Below are 14,659 nucleotides of genomic sequence, written 5' to 3'. Positions count from 1 at the left end.
GTTATAAGAGCCGATTGAATAAAATAATTACTCTTACATTTTAATTGTAAAATCCGTCTAAATAAAAATTTTAGTTTCACCACACAAAGGCGAACTTCACCTCGGCAGTTTGAAGAAAGGGTGTGATTGCTGGCCTTGTTTGGGGTCACCCTCAGCGCTCTGTCAGAATCCTGTTGCACTAGATTGTTTGGTTCGTTGAAAACCAAAGATGAAATTGACAAAGCCCTGTTAAAATTCAACGAAATAATGACTTTCCCGTGTCCATGTGTCGCCAACTTCCAAAAAATAGTACACTGCTGGTAGAAGTAAAACGCAAGTTGAGACAACGACAATGATGTTTACCTGTCGAAGGACTTGGAAAGGTATCTATGGTTACGCTAACGAGAAGTTTCTCTGGAGCCAAATGACCTCTTCGAAGGGTTATAAAGCAAGTGAACCCAAGGCAAGCTTCAGGGGATGACCTCATCACGGGAAAAATATTGAACGAACTCCGGGATATCGCAATCAGTCAGTTGACCCACATACTCAACGCATTTGTACGTTTCTCCTATTACCCTGATGCTTGGACGACTTAAGAATTGATTGATTCTCAATTCTCAAACGTGGGACGGATCCGACCCAAGTGTCATCCTACAGGCCCTGCTACAAACTGGTTCATCGTCACCAGTTCTGGTTTCCACTACGGGTGCATGCATTTTTTTCTTTCTCTGAAATACAAAAACTTCGGGTCTCGCAATTGCAACATCAAAGCTGAAGTTCATCGAGACAGCGTTTCTGGATACTGTATACTTGCATAAAAAAAAATCTATAAAATCATTTAGAGCGCAGTGAAAACTGGCTTGCAAATTGGAGGGTTGATGCGACTTTCACCCTGAAGTGAGAACCCTGCTCCTAGGTCTAAGAGAATAGGGCGAAATATGCCAGTTTTTATCTGGTTAGACGAATGATGTGGAAGAAAAAAATGAAAACAAAAGCAAGGACTTATGGAACTCAACTCTGGGGTTCAGCATTCACGTTCAACAGTCTAAGATATTAGCGGTGCACCTTGGTATGTGAAACATCCAACAGAAACCTCAAAGTTGCAGCAATAAAGGAGGATTTCCATTCCAGGTGATGGAATATGAAGGAAAGTAAGCTGTTCACCTTGTCCCCTTAGTCAGGAGGGTTCTTCGATACCCCAGTATCAGCTGATTAAAAAATTAAACTAGACTGAAGCAAAACGTAACGTAGGCATCCCGCCTTTCCAAGCACTGTATTCTTAGCATGTCGTTAAAAGAATAATCAACGGAATCCATAGATATTTTCGGACGTACCCATCAACATTCGTGGACGGCGTCAGCTTCAACTATATGATGTCAGTGTAACCACTCCTAACTATTATAGATTGAACCATACGGTGACCTGCAAAAAGCAAGCCCTCAGCATTTGATGAGTCGGTAGGGGTGAAGCTGTAAATCGTTTAATCTTTCAAAATTAGTTGGCGTTGGTTTCTAGCTACAAATTAGTGACTAATATTCCCGAAAATAGAGAAAAACTTGTCTTCACATTGATGTGGTCATATTTTAGGCACAGTCAGCCTTATATTAAATATTTGAAGAAAAAGTTGTTTACCAAAATAATTCGATGGTATTATCAATGGTAATCTTCTTCTCCCATAATTTTATTATTCCATAATTTGCAAATCTATCCCATAATCTTTGATCGTTTCTAAAACAAATTAGATTCCATTTTAAAGTGAATTGGAACATAATGTAAACATTCAATATGTATTCAGGGAAGAACAGTAGCAACCATCACTAGGAAAAAAATGATACACGGCGAAAAAATCTTGCGCATGTTCTAATAGCAATGAAAATTCGACTGTAGATACTATACAGCATGGCCGTGAGGAGCAAGGGAAATAAAATTTGAAACGAATTGTAAACAAAATTCAGGATAAATCCACCCCCATTGAAAATGTTCTTCGTAAATATTTGCTTCACTTCGCGATGTCGCTTAATCCTCTCCCACTCCTCTTCCGGGAAAAGGTCGTTTAATATCCTTTTGGGACTCGTCTGGGGGTAACTTTATTTATTGTTGACTTTTACTCATTTTGTGTACTGAATTTTATATGTATTAAAAGCGTGTTTGAAATTTAAGTCATTCGTGGTTTTTGCTATGTAATTAAATGGATGGAATGATGAATTCGGTCGTTATGATTTTAATGGAATTGAAATTTCATGAAAATTAATATGTGTGAGTATCAGTTGCTGCTTAGTTAACTCTTTTTAAAGCGACGGTGGATTGAAAAGGCTAGAATTCATGTTTCATTGTGTACTTTGACCTTAGCCACTCAATCCCGTGATTATCCCAAGATTTACAATTCATTTCTATCAAAGTGCCATTATTATCTATCCATTTATTTGAAATTCCATTATTTGAGAAAGGAATTTCAATATTTTGCAAAGTGCACTCGACCGTGGCCATTTCATTTATGGACGATCTTTGTTGCATTATTGCTGCAAATGATTACGCTGCTTTGCGCCCGCCATTAGTAGACAAACATGGCACAGAGCGTATCATTGCATTACGCGGGGGCAAATAGTATCTTTATGAATGTGCCTAGACGGTATTGCACGTATGCAACATACATTAGTTAGTTGCATATATTGCATGGGTATACATTCGACATATCATATGTGCTATGAGTTGCGGCCCCTTGATTGCACACTCGCCATCACGAGAGCACACAAATATGACAACAAATTAAACACTTGACCGATGGTCAAATATGAAACCTCTGTTTCGTCCCGCGAACTATAGGCTGGCATGGAATGTATGGTGCCGTGCCATGTTGCCGACATGGTCGTCATTGTCAGGTTGTCCAGCGTTGGAGGCTCGGACGGATCACAGTTAACTATTGCATCATATTCATATTGAAAAGATCGTGTGCTAAAAGATGGATGAAGATGAAACCGAACCCACACACTCAGGAAATTGTTTACAAGATGGCATTGTAATGAAACTGAAAATTGAATCGTAATTGTCCCGGCAAGCGAAGTTGAAACTCTAATATTTTATAATGGAGTATTGTGGGTGGATATGCCTGACGTATCCGTTGAATACATGCAACATGCATCAATATCAATGCGCTAAGAAGAGAGTGTTTCTCGTATGAAAATGTAGTATCCTTCTCACTAAACAGATATTATTTCCTCCATGGGATCTTATTTATTTTTCGAAATAAACAATAGTCTTAGGACAACAAAAATGCAGACATACTTATTTTACTCCATAACATGTCGCTGAGTTTCATACAAGATAAAAATTAATTTAAATGTGAATTTAATCCAAATATTGAATTTTATTTTTACATTTCAGGTATATGAACTGGAGCGAAGATTTAAGCAACAACGATATTTATCAGCACCTGAACGAGAACATTTAGCAAGTTTAATACACCTAACACCTACGCAGGTATGTTGGAAACAACTATAGAGTGTGTGAAGTAACAAGAAAGGAAGTAGTTTCTGTGTGATGTAATCCTTCTTCGAGTAAGTGAGCCAGTTTCAGAGAATGTGCCACCACAAATTCAAGATGGATAGCAAAATGTAGAATTACCTAATTGGTGATGTCATGTATAGCTGAGTAATTAAGAGTTGGATTAACATAAACAACTAAAATTCTCATTTTATAATATAAAGGCAAAAAGAAAAGAGACAAGCCTATTCTTTGCCCTATTAGCTAATTTGTCAATGCGTTGCAGTTAGACAGGTAGGAAGGAAAGGGTGATGGAGGCGCATGTCATTCCACATTATGGTTATTGCGATAGGTCTTGCATGAATTCGTCCGGGACCTATGCTTGCAGACTCGGGTCTGATCGTCCTCCTTGAGTACGTGGGGACGGCACTTCCCAACCGGTTGACTAAAATTAGTTCGGGGTGGAGAATCGCAACAGAATCTTTCCACCAGTCAACTACCGTGTATAAGGGACTGTGGGAAGCCTCTTCGGCCAGGATGATCAGTTTGACCTTCTCCAGAATTTGGGGGAAAGTCATTCCTTTGTTGATCCGCCGTGTCACCATTCCGTACTAGTATCGTATCATCATCCGTGTACCACCATTTCCCACTGGAATTATTTCGGGCTGTCTTCTTCGTATCATAAAGTTGCCCGTTGTTATAGACATACGCATTTTTTAATGAGACTGCAGATTGAAATCTGAAGACATTCAATCTTCAAATAGCGATCTCCATTGATGATTTGCTTGTTGTTCTAAACAATCAACCAATATATGTGGCTTTTCACTTCAAGAAGAAAGCTGCCATTATTTCTTTTGAAATTATGTCTTTTCGTATTCTTATTAAGAGCAATCGGAGTGTCGCCACTTACTACGCCACCGCTCCGTTTCAGGCATACAATACTGCACCAAGATTTTATCACCAGGTATTATTTTCCGTAAATATTTTAATTTTTTGGGGGCGGAGGAAGGGCCGAGAGACTAAAAAGTAATCTATTTTTTTTTTACGCTCAGTCAATCCTTTGGCTACCTAATGTGAAATTCAAGCTGTCATACGTATTGATCACACCATCACGTATAATCGTTGGTTTCGGTGAATTTTGGACGTAAGCTTTTCTCGAACAGATATTACATGACGCTTCTCAATGGCTCCCATCTCCTTGAAGGTAGATGTGCAGTGACTAGCATAGTCGGCTAATTTAGATTCCTTCTTTTATAGATCTATTTCAAATTCCATGTATACAAAGTTCGTCTTAGGGTCCTAGCTCACTTAAAGAATAATAATACTTATAAAGCTGCAGGCAATAGCCATTGATATGCGGGAAAGTTTTCAACGAAATTTTCGAGCTTTACCAACGCTATAAATTGATTGACAATGTCCAGGAGTACCATAGAGACGAAGAGCTGCCTAAATCGAAGGAAAATTGATATTTTTCTAGGCGGCATCCAGAATTACTGATATCAAGGGATAAGTTGAAAACATATTTTGATAAGCAGTTTGAAACACGCTGGAGCAACTGCGTAAATTGAGAGAGCGTGGCATTGACATATGGCTTAAATCAGCATCTGATTACCTGATACACTCTCGAATCCGTTACGGTAGAGGGAGCAGATCCTCACTCAATAAGGTATGGATACTCTGGGTTCCTTCGAAAAATGAAGAGGAACGACTAAGGGAATTTTTGTTTAGGGATTCAAGCTGGTACAGTACGGTCCATACACCATTTTCTAGGTCTTCTTTCCTCTAAAGAAATGATCATGAATTTTCTTTTTTCTCTAAATTGTCAATATTATATTGTAGGTCGTTTCCTCGACTAAACTAGTGACCGCGAATTTCAATCCTTTTCTCGAACTTCTCAACATTAACGTTTAGTTTCGACCAAGCTTTGGTATGAAATGTGGACAGATTTACGTTCGGTATAATTCGCACCCATGGTGTGTTTTGTGAATTATCAAGACGAGCGTATAACAGCTGCTAAGCGCTTCAGCGTGACCGAAGACCCAGGACAGACGTGAGCAGCGTCTGATGAGTTGCCTCTGCCCTGGTATGAACCCGTAAGTCGTCTTCGTCCCTTTCTAAAGGCAAAGGGAACTTTACTGGGCATACTTATCAGAAGTGGAGCAGTCCAGGGTGCTCATGGATGGATAAGAACCCAAGCGAAAGATCGTTTAAACGTCACCAAAAAATGACTGTGATCACAGTGGGAATACCCACTGGCCACTGATGGCTAAATTATCACCTGGGGAGATTAGGGAACACTGCCTGAAGCTTCTGTGAGGAGAGTGAAGAAGCCTCCACACATGTTCTGGGAAGAATAGTTAATACCCGATGTCAGGTTAAAACACTTGGAAGTAGATAATATAATAAAGTTTCTCTCGGTTATAAGTTTGAAAGAGTTTATTGGTATACAATAACCAGTAAATCAACACAATGGTCGTTCTAGGATGCATTATTATCAAGAAAGGCTGTGCAAATAAAATAAAATAAATAAACTATGAGACTCTAAATGCTATATTTGATCCTGGTGTGGAGGTTAACACTTTGAAACCGTTGAAAATTTCCCCTATCTCATGTCGAATATCACAACCGATAGCAACTATTTTCAAAAACTGTTCAGCTCGACCGTCTCATCAGAGTTTCTATTGTATACGACAATAACCTCACCAGTCGTCATGTATGTATGACCTTAGTACTTAGCGAACAATATCGCAAGCTCGTAGCCGCCGTGTTCGAGACTAAAATAATCCGAAGAGTCCCTGTTAGAGGATTAACGATTTCGTAGCATACACAACAAACAAATGCGACTGCGGTGGTTGGGCCACCTAATCCATATAAGTGAGCAAGATCAATCCTGGAAAGTCTGTAGGGAAAGACCCTCTAGGAACAACATCTTAGATCCTGCCTTAGATGGAGACATGACGTAAGTCAAGATGCCAGGCAGCTCCTCGGGATATCGGATTGCGTTGCAAATCCTAGTTATCTGAGGTTCTTTATTGCGCCATACCTAGGCCGTACCCTGGTTACTGGGTTATTGACCTGGTTATTGACCATGGTGACTTCATGTTGGAAAAATAAAATGTGCATTACTTTGTTGGATTTACATTTCTAAATCAAGAAGTTCCTCTGTCTGATCCTGTTTTATGCACACTGAATTTTTAGCAATGGGACAATGAATTGGCCGAGAAGTTAACCGATATACCACGATATACGATATACCATAAGTTCACATCTAATTGTTCTGGAAGCTGACCCTACCTCATCCGGGACTTTCTTCTAGCTGGGTATCTATGGATTTACTAGTTGGTGGTTTGGTTTGGTTTTCCTATATCACCATTTTTGATTCTCGCGACGAACAGACAGCCATAAGGTTTTGCTCTCCGTTAAAAAAAATATCCCGAATAGTCCTGAGGTGTTATCAATGGCTTACAAAACTAACTCTTTTGAAAAAACATAAGTGTTTAATTAGTTTCCTATCTTAAAAAAGATTTAATGCCGATGACATTGGATCTCTTGCGACAAAAATATATAAAAGGTTCAGGAAATCGTCAAAGTTGATAACAGGGACTGTAGATGTTGTTCTGGAACTATCTGGAGTGAACTTGAAGATTTTTACGAGATGTTTGAATTATTGTACTACTTTTGCGACCCAGGTATAAACAGCAATCAAGTCAGTGAAAGGCTCTGAATTGATTACATTGTCCTTGAATAGTGCACCTAGTGAAATTTCACCTCAAAACAATGCTGGTTTCTCTTTTTTCAATGTGTGAGGGATGGCCCATATAGAGTTTATTGTATAGGGTATAGTCAGTTAGATAGACACCTCAATGAATTTGATGGTTTGGTTTTTCTACCAAAATAATACCCTGGATCACGAAGAGGCAAACCGCTTAGATGATCGCGAATCGACCTGAACGGAAAAAAATGGAAATTGAATTGAGGGGTATCACAGAAAACAGATTAAAAAATGTTTTGAACAAAAGAGCAACAGATTGCGCATTGAACCAGTTCCAATAAAAAGTACTTGGATGGGGATTGAAGGATCCTTAGATAAAAACTAAATTAATTTTCGCTGAAAAATTAGTTAAATTTCCTTTCTGCGTCCCGTCTCATTTGTCTGTTCTTTTAAATAATCCACACAATTTTTTGAGAAATGAACCCCACACAATTGGCACAGTTGATTCAGTTTGATTTAAGTTATTATTTGTGGTAAAAAGTTTCGCGATCAGGTTCAGCTTTCGCTTTCTTGGGGTCCTTCCTTTTCCTTCTTATTACAAGTGTTCACCAGCAAAGGATAAGTTACATACACCCACTTTAGATATTTGGCGCCCAATGTGGGAATGTAATGAAAATTACATAACTATCATCAATCACTTCTGTAATATCTAGAAGTAAAGTTATACAACGTGAGACATGCGTCCGAAAATTTACATTCAATGTGTCATTTCCGTGGTTTCTCGGATTGAAGGTGTAATCATGAAAAGAAAATGCTATAAACAATAGCAAAACCTCCATGAAATGCAACTTTCCGTGGACTAAAGGCGCACATACTCCGAGTATATGAAGGAATTCAGAATTGTTTACACATCATCAGCTCTGTCTGAAACTTCAACTATTTACATAACAACGATTTATTGCAATTTTCTGCAAAAACTAATGGCATTCCAATCGACAACTTGACATTGAAGGAATCTCTTGAATTTCATGCTGCATCACAACTACCTTTCAAAATTCGAAAGTTTCTATCGAAAAAAAAAATTAATTTGAATTTGAAATTGATTAGAAGAAGTGATCAGATGAGTGGAATATGGCCTGCCGCGTCGACTTCATTCACTTGACAAATTTTCAAGTGCTATCAAGAAGCACCTCGACGAGCAAATTATTAGTCAAGTAGTCGCCTGGGAATGGAGGGATGACTGCGAAGAGGAGCTTCCACCACTGTGTTGTCGCTATCGCCGCCGTCACCATTCTCTCCATATCATTTTCGGTGACTATCACCAAGATCGGTATGTTGTACGCAGTGTCCGGAATCTTTTATGTACCGTCCCGCTCGGTTCTTTATTTTGGGAGTGATTTCGATTTTTTCAGAAGATAGTTTGCGTAATCGTAGACGATTAAATTGAAAATAATTTCAGGTGAATGCCAAGTGATATTCGATGTCAATCATGGATAGGTGAAAAAATCATGTTTACGGGTAAAAATAACTGGAAGTTCTCATTGAGAAGATATTCGAATCGGCTCTGTCGTCGTAGTCGTGTGTCCATTTTCTGCAAGTGCCCAACAAAAGTCCTCGAGTAGACAGCAACCACTGATTCAATCGGATGTTGTGTCATATTTGAAGCAGTAAATTAAGTGGAACATGAATTAAATAAATAAATTGATTGGACGTTGAATACGAGCGGCGGTATCTCAGACTACTCCAGTCGGCCAGATAAATGGAACCCGTAGCGTCAGTCGCTCGACTTTGCTTATGTGGCCATATGTTGTTTTCCTACGTTATATGTCATCATTCTCCATCAGCGTTTTGGAACCTATAGGCTGCGAACCGACATCGTTGCGGATAATCAGAAACATTCTGGAGGAGCTGCCATTGATTCCTTGCCATCAATCCTGTTTTTGAATGTCCCAAAAAAGCCGATCATTGAACATCCCTTGAAATATTTAACCATAGAAGCTATGAAAACATTCGACCTTTTTCAACAAAAGGTTCCTCACCCCTATTCTGTAGATTTCTAGAATGGCGGCACGGCTCATATCCATACTCCGTTTTGTTGAAATATCCGATTTACAAATATAAATTTCGGTTTCTGATACTGCATTTCTTATTGGTACAGGACAGGCGAGCTGATGTCAAAAAATCGTGTTCCAACTGAAGATTGCAATAAAAATACTTGAAAGTTGGGATAGGGTAATGTGCCAAAACAATGATCTCAAGTGGCTTCCATCCTTCAACATCTGCTGTGCGATTCCGTTATGAAAAGGTCTTTAAGTTTCGCTGGCTGCATTATATGTTAGCTTAGAGGACGGTTAAAGGCGTAGGGCTATTAATATTTATTTTTTTATCATTGCCAAGTATATTTAAAAACTATTTCAATGGAGCGCGGTACACATATACGCATGCGTACGAATATACATACTACACATGACCGTATACAAATATGTAGACTTTTTGATTCAATGCGAATTGAACTTCCGGAAGGGAAAAGCCACTTGAACCGTCGCTGATTTTTGAAAACCGATTTCGGCTTAGTGTCAATATGTCGCGCAATTTGCATTTTGCTCACTTACATCTGCTATGAATAAATTCGTAAGCTAAATATAGTTTATTAAGCTCCTCTAAGAATATTTTAATATAATTATTTCATTATTCATCAAATATTGGTACATATCTGATATTCTGTCTTATTGCTTGCGCGCCTAACTCAATTATCTAATTCTTATCTTTCGCGAGTATTACCTCGTAAATAACTGCTGTTAGGATCACCTTTGATGTCTATAAATTATTATTTAAAGACGGGCTTTTCCCAGAATTTGAGTTCATACGTTTTAATTTTGACTTTTTCCTTTTCTATTTCTTAGACTTCAAAATCATCTTTAAAAGATTCTCTCGGAGGGAATGTACTTAAAGATGGTGTTAATTAGATTACGGAGGGTATGTCCGCATTTAGTCTGTATTCCTAAAGGGGTTTTTAAAGTTTTGAGTAAAACAAAATCTTAGTAACATCGATTCGGTGGAAGAGACAGACAGATGGGGGGGCGGAATTCACTTGCCAAAATTAGTCTGAACATAGAAGTCGATGGGAAGCGACCAAAAAACCGGCTGAAGTAATGGTGGTTTGGTACGCTGGATGGTGATTTGAAAGCCTCGCGGGAGGCATTTGTTAGAGCTGTGGGCTTCTGTTTTTCAAATTTCATCGTTGCAACTACCGTGGTCCACGCTACATCCGAACTCAGCATTTTCGATCGTTAAACGAGTATCTAGCTCAGTTTCAAGGTTTCTCCTTGAGCTTTCAAATCTTGAGCACTTGAAGGAAATATGCTCTGCATGCGCGGCTTCCCCCTTACACGTAGGACAATCAAGCGATTCATCCAAACCAAATTTGTAGAATAGGTTGCTGCACCCACCGTATCCAAGAACTGAGTTAAATCATAGCTTGCCTCGCCATGGATTCATGCGGTCAACATTTTTATAAGAATATGAGGGAGGCCTGAGTATGTCATCCTCTTGATGGCGAACCGAACCAAATGGAAAGAAATTTTCTTTCCCCTTTTCTGGTCCATTGACCGCTCTCTTCTGGGCTAGAACCCCGAAATTCTTCTGCTTATGTTTTGGATAAGTTTGTGTGTCCACCGGCCATTCCTCGGTTGCTGTTTGCCGCGTGGCCAATGAACTCATTTCGTCAGTTACAAGCCTCTTGTCTCATCGGTTGAAATATCTACTGCAATCACAGTGGAGCCGTAGGAAAACATCATACATTACGCTCCGTGGCAGAGGGCTGAAAACGAACCTTTGTGCAACATCTAGTGTTATATTGTAAGTCTTTGACTCTTCCTTTCGATGATAGAGCAGCTTTCGCTGCTGGAAGGAATAGAGGATTATATTTGATATATTCTATATGTGATGGAGCCGTCCGGTGTCCACATAGCTCAGTGGTTAGAGCACTAGGCCGTCATACGGAAGGTCGCGGTTCAAATCTCACTGGTGGCAGTGGAATTTGCATCGTGATTTGACGTCGGATACCAGTCGATTCAGCTGTGAATGAGTACCTGAGTCAAATCAGGGTAATAATCTCGGGCGAGCGCAATGCTGATCACATTGCCTCCTAGTGTACCGTTACGGTCTTGAATGAAGTGCTCTAACACACTTCAAGGCCCTGATCCAATATGGATTGTTGCGCCAACGATTATTATTATTAAATGTGGTGGAGTGCCTGTGCTCCGATGGGCGCTTCGTTGAACGCGTTTTTTGTTGTCAGCAGTTACTAGTTTTCTTTTCGTCAAAGATTTCCTGGTTAGATCATAATCCACTTTAGTCGCATCAAACTGGCTGGCCAAACTATTGATTTGATAAATAACAGCTACCAATTATTGTGGTCTCTACTATCGACTCGAGAACTTTGCTTATTGCATTCAGAAGACAGATAGGTCTGCAGGATGTTGACTTACTTATAAACTTACCCAGCTTCAGGATCAATCCAAGCTCCTGTCATACCCAATCTGTAGGAAAAGATCCTTTTTTGGCTGGACAGTAACCAACGGTACAAAAATAATTGGTGCCTTTCTAATTGCCAGTTTCAGCGCTTTGTTAGGAATTCAATACCAATAGCATTATCTGAGACTGTTTTATCTGTTCTCAGAACTTCGTCTCCGGTTACTGGGGGATATCGACATTTATTGTTGTCGAATTATCTCCCACAGAAATCTGGGCCATGTGATAGGGCGGATCTTTTATCCAAAGCCAAAATCACTTGAAGTACTTTTTCCCGACCTTCCATCGTAAATTTTTACTTGCATATAAGTTATACTCGAGTGGCCGTTGTTCGTACTTTGGCGTGTTACTTCACCTTTTGGTCTGAAGGCATTTCTTACGGCATTTCATTATTGTTGCGCTCCAGTTGGGGTTGTACTTCTGAGATTATAAGCACCTTTGTGCTAGTCTAGGTAACATATTACAATACGAGGCACTGGCCTATAGGGGGTCATACCCCCAAAACTCGGCATACCTTACAATAGCTGAAGTTGCGAAGATTAAGGAGGAAACCTCAGGCACTTTCTTTGCGATTGTTCAGCTGTAGCTAGCACCAGGTTGCGAATACTAGGAAAATAATCCTGACCGAGTTCTCAGAGGGTTCTCGAGGGATCTTTCGTAAACGCTACGGGCTTGCTCTTTTTCCCTCCCAATAGCAGTCAAAGTTTTGGGAGTTTATGGTATCAAAACGGCACACCACGGTGCCAATTGGGCTCCTCGGAATGGTCTTATCTTTTATGCTGATTCAATTTCTATTTTCTCTTACGGTGATACATATATATGAAATCCTACTTCATGTTCTCCTATAACTCACTGTTGCATCGAATCGAAGTGGGCATTTTTTCATTTATTGCTTGAAGCTTTGGTCAGTATATCCACTTTTGAGGGGTTTCAATGTTTTTTGGTTTCCTGGTTCATGGTGAATGGTTCACTTTCATTGGGAGGGTTATCTCATAAAACTGTACTTCTCATATGTATTTGAATTTAGTACCTAGTTTTTCTTGCTGGCAAACTATTGTCCTTGGGCTAATCAAACAAAATATTCAAGATCGTTCTGTAGTACGTTATCGGAAAATTTTGAGTAAACTTAAACGGAGCATTGCTGTACAAATCAGTGTAGATAGACCACTACGACACTGTATGAAATAAATACGGTTTCAAGTTCGAAAGTGGCCACCAACGAAGCTTTAGTTTAACGTATGCAAATAAAAAATTAGGTCGCATCAAAGGGGAGTCTGACTGTAAAGTTCATATACTTAGATGCGACATTTACAAGAGAGAATAATGAAATGGGTAAGGTCCGAAGAAGGAGCACGTCTATAACCAAAACGTACTACCTCATGCTGCCAATATTAAAAACTAAACATTTACACAAAAGAGCAATTCCAGCGACCTATAAGACACTCAGTTGGATAATGATGTGCTATGACAAAGTAAAAAACCGATGATCGGCTGCAAATCCTCGAAACAGATGCGAGGACTTGGTTTTCAATATTGAAGCCAGAAGAAATGAACGCAGAGACTTCAGGAGGCAAAAGAAAAAACTCTCGTGTCGTCATCCAATCGTTGCTGTCATTTCCCAGTGAGTTTTTTTCTTCTTCTACGTTGCAGTTTGATGTCTGTCCTTGGCCTCCCGAAGTCTTGCCTCCACTATTCTCCAGCAACCTTATCCTCCAATTTTGGAAGCTGAGCAGCGTGTAACTTGCATTGTCCCCTGACTATGTGTTTTATGGTTTTCATGTTTTTAGTTTTCCTTCCACCTTGCTTTTGAAGAGGCGCCTGAGGCGGTTTTGGTTCGTCATATAATAGGTAGAACTTCAATTCAATTTTGAATTTCGCTGGAACTTCAAACTCGGACAAGGTTTCGTACAGTAACGTTTTATCGATACTGTCGGCGGTTTGAGCCTTCATTTCATTATCTTTAACTACACTTCCCTCTGTAGTTCTCGCAGAGCCCTTTTTTAAAAATCGGCCCATTTATTATGCACCAGTCTCTCGTCATGGTTTCCCGATAGCAAATATTGTTTATGAGCTCAAGCTTGTTCGCCATTCGTATACTTCTGGTCTCTGGTAGCTCTGCAAGTATTCAATCAATACCTGGCGCTTTGTGGTTTTTCAGCCGTTTCAGTTCATCCTTGACGTTTGCGAGCTTAGATGGTGGAACAGTAAGTTTACCCTTTTAAAATTCTTCCACTGCTATTGTACCAGAGAAAAGTACATAAAGCGCACATTCCGAGAAGTTCATCGGGAACTTTCCGCCTGAAGGTGTACTAAAAACGCTATCTTTATTGCCACTAAGCCATACGTCGTAGAAGCTAAGGGGCTAAAGGGCCATAAAACTGCATGCTAGGCGCAAAGAACTCTACTGCGATTTGGGGTACCAAAAATATTGAGTGCGAAACTTTGAAATCGGCTTCGTTCACCATCCGATTGCAAAATATATAGTGCTGATAAGATTGAAAACCACCATGCCCACTTAGAAGCATGGTAAGGAAATTATCAATTTCACCATGCTTTCGATTCATCTGCGGATCTAATTTGCCGATGAACAGCGCCGACTGCCTGCCTTTTGGTTAATTTTGTCAAGAGTGTTGCTACGTATTTAGTGTATGTATGTTGCCGTATTTCATGCACAACGCATTGAAGAACATTTGGTCCGGCTAATGCTGGAGCACTAGTTTATATACATCTGTCGGGATACCACCGGGCGCCTTTCTAGAAAGGGCTGTCTCTTCAAGCTCTTTCATGGCGAAAAACGCAGCCCGGGCGAAATATTTAGGGATTAACGCCCTTAAAATGCTGTTAATCTATTCGGGATTTGGTGAATAGAGTTTCCCTTGAGTCCCGATTTTGCGGGTGACAAGTTTATGACCAAATCCTCATGTATCCCCGTTGATCTCGTCTACTAAGCTTTGC

At 39.8% G+C, this 14,659-nt stretch overlaps 1 protein-coding gene across 3 annotated transcripts in view; it reads left to right on the top strand.

The window, feature by feature from the left end:
* The window catches only part of LOC119658275 (homeobox protein Nkx-2.1), a 121,036-nt gene that overhangs the window by 87,217 nt on the left and 19,160 nt on the right, over positions 1–14,659 (top strand). For all 3 annotated transcript variants that reach the window (XM_038065568.1, XM_038065567.1, XM_038065566.1), the window contains one exon: positions 3,361–3,456. In XM_038065568.1, the coding sequence (XP_037921496.1) occupies positions 3,361–3,456 (96 nt within the window). The remainder of the gene's footprint in view (positions 1–3,360; positions 3,457–14,659) is intronic.

The sequence above is a fragment of the Hermetia illucens genome, chromosome 5, assembly GCF_905115235.1.
Source record: "Hermetia illucens chromosome 5, iHerIll2.2.curated.20191125, whole genome shotgun sequence".
Taxonomy (NCBI): Eukaryota; Metazoa; Arthropoda; class Insecta; order Diptera; family Stratiomyidae; genus Hermetia; species Hermetia illucens.
The sequence above is the reverse complement of the archived record's forward strand: the minus strand, read 5'-3'. Positions and strand labels throughout refer to the sequence as shown.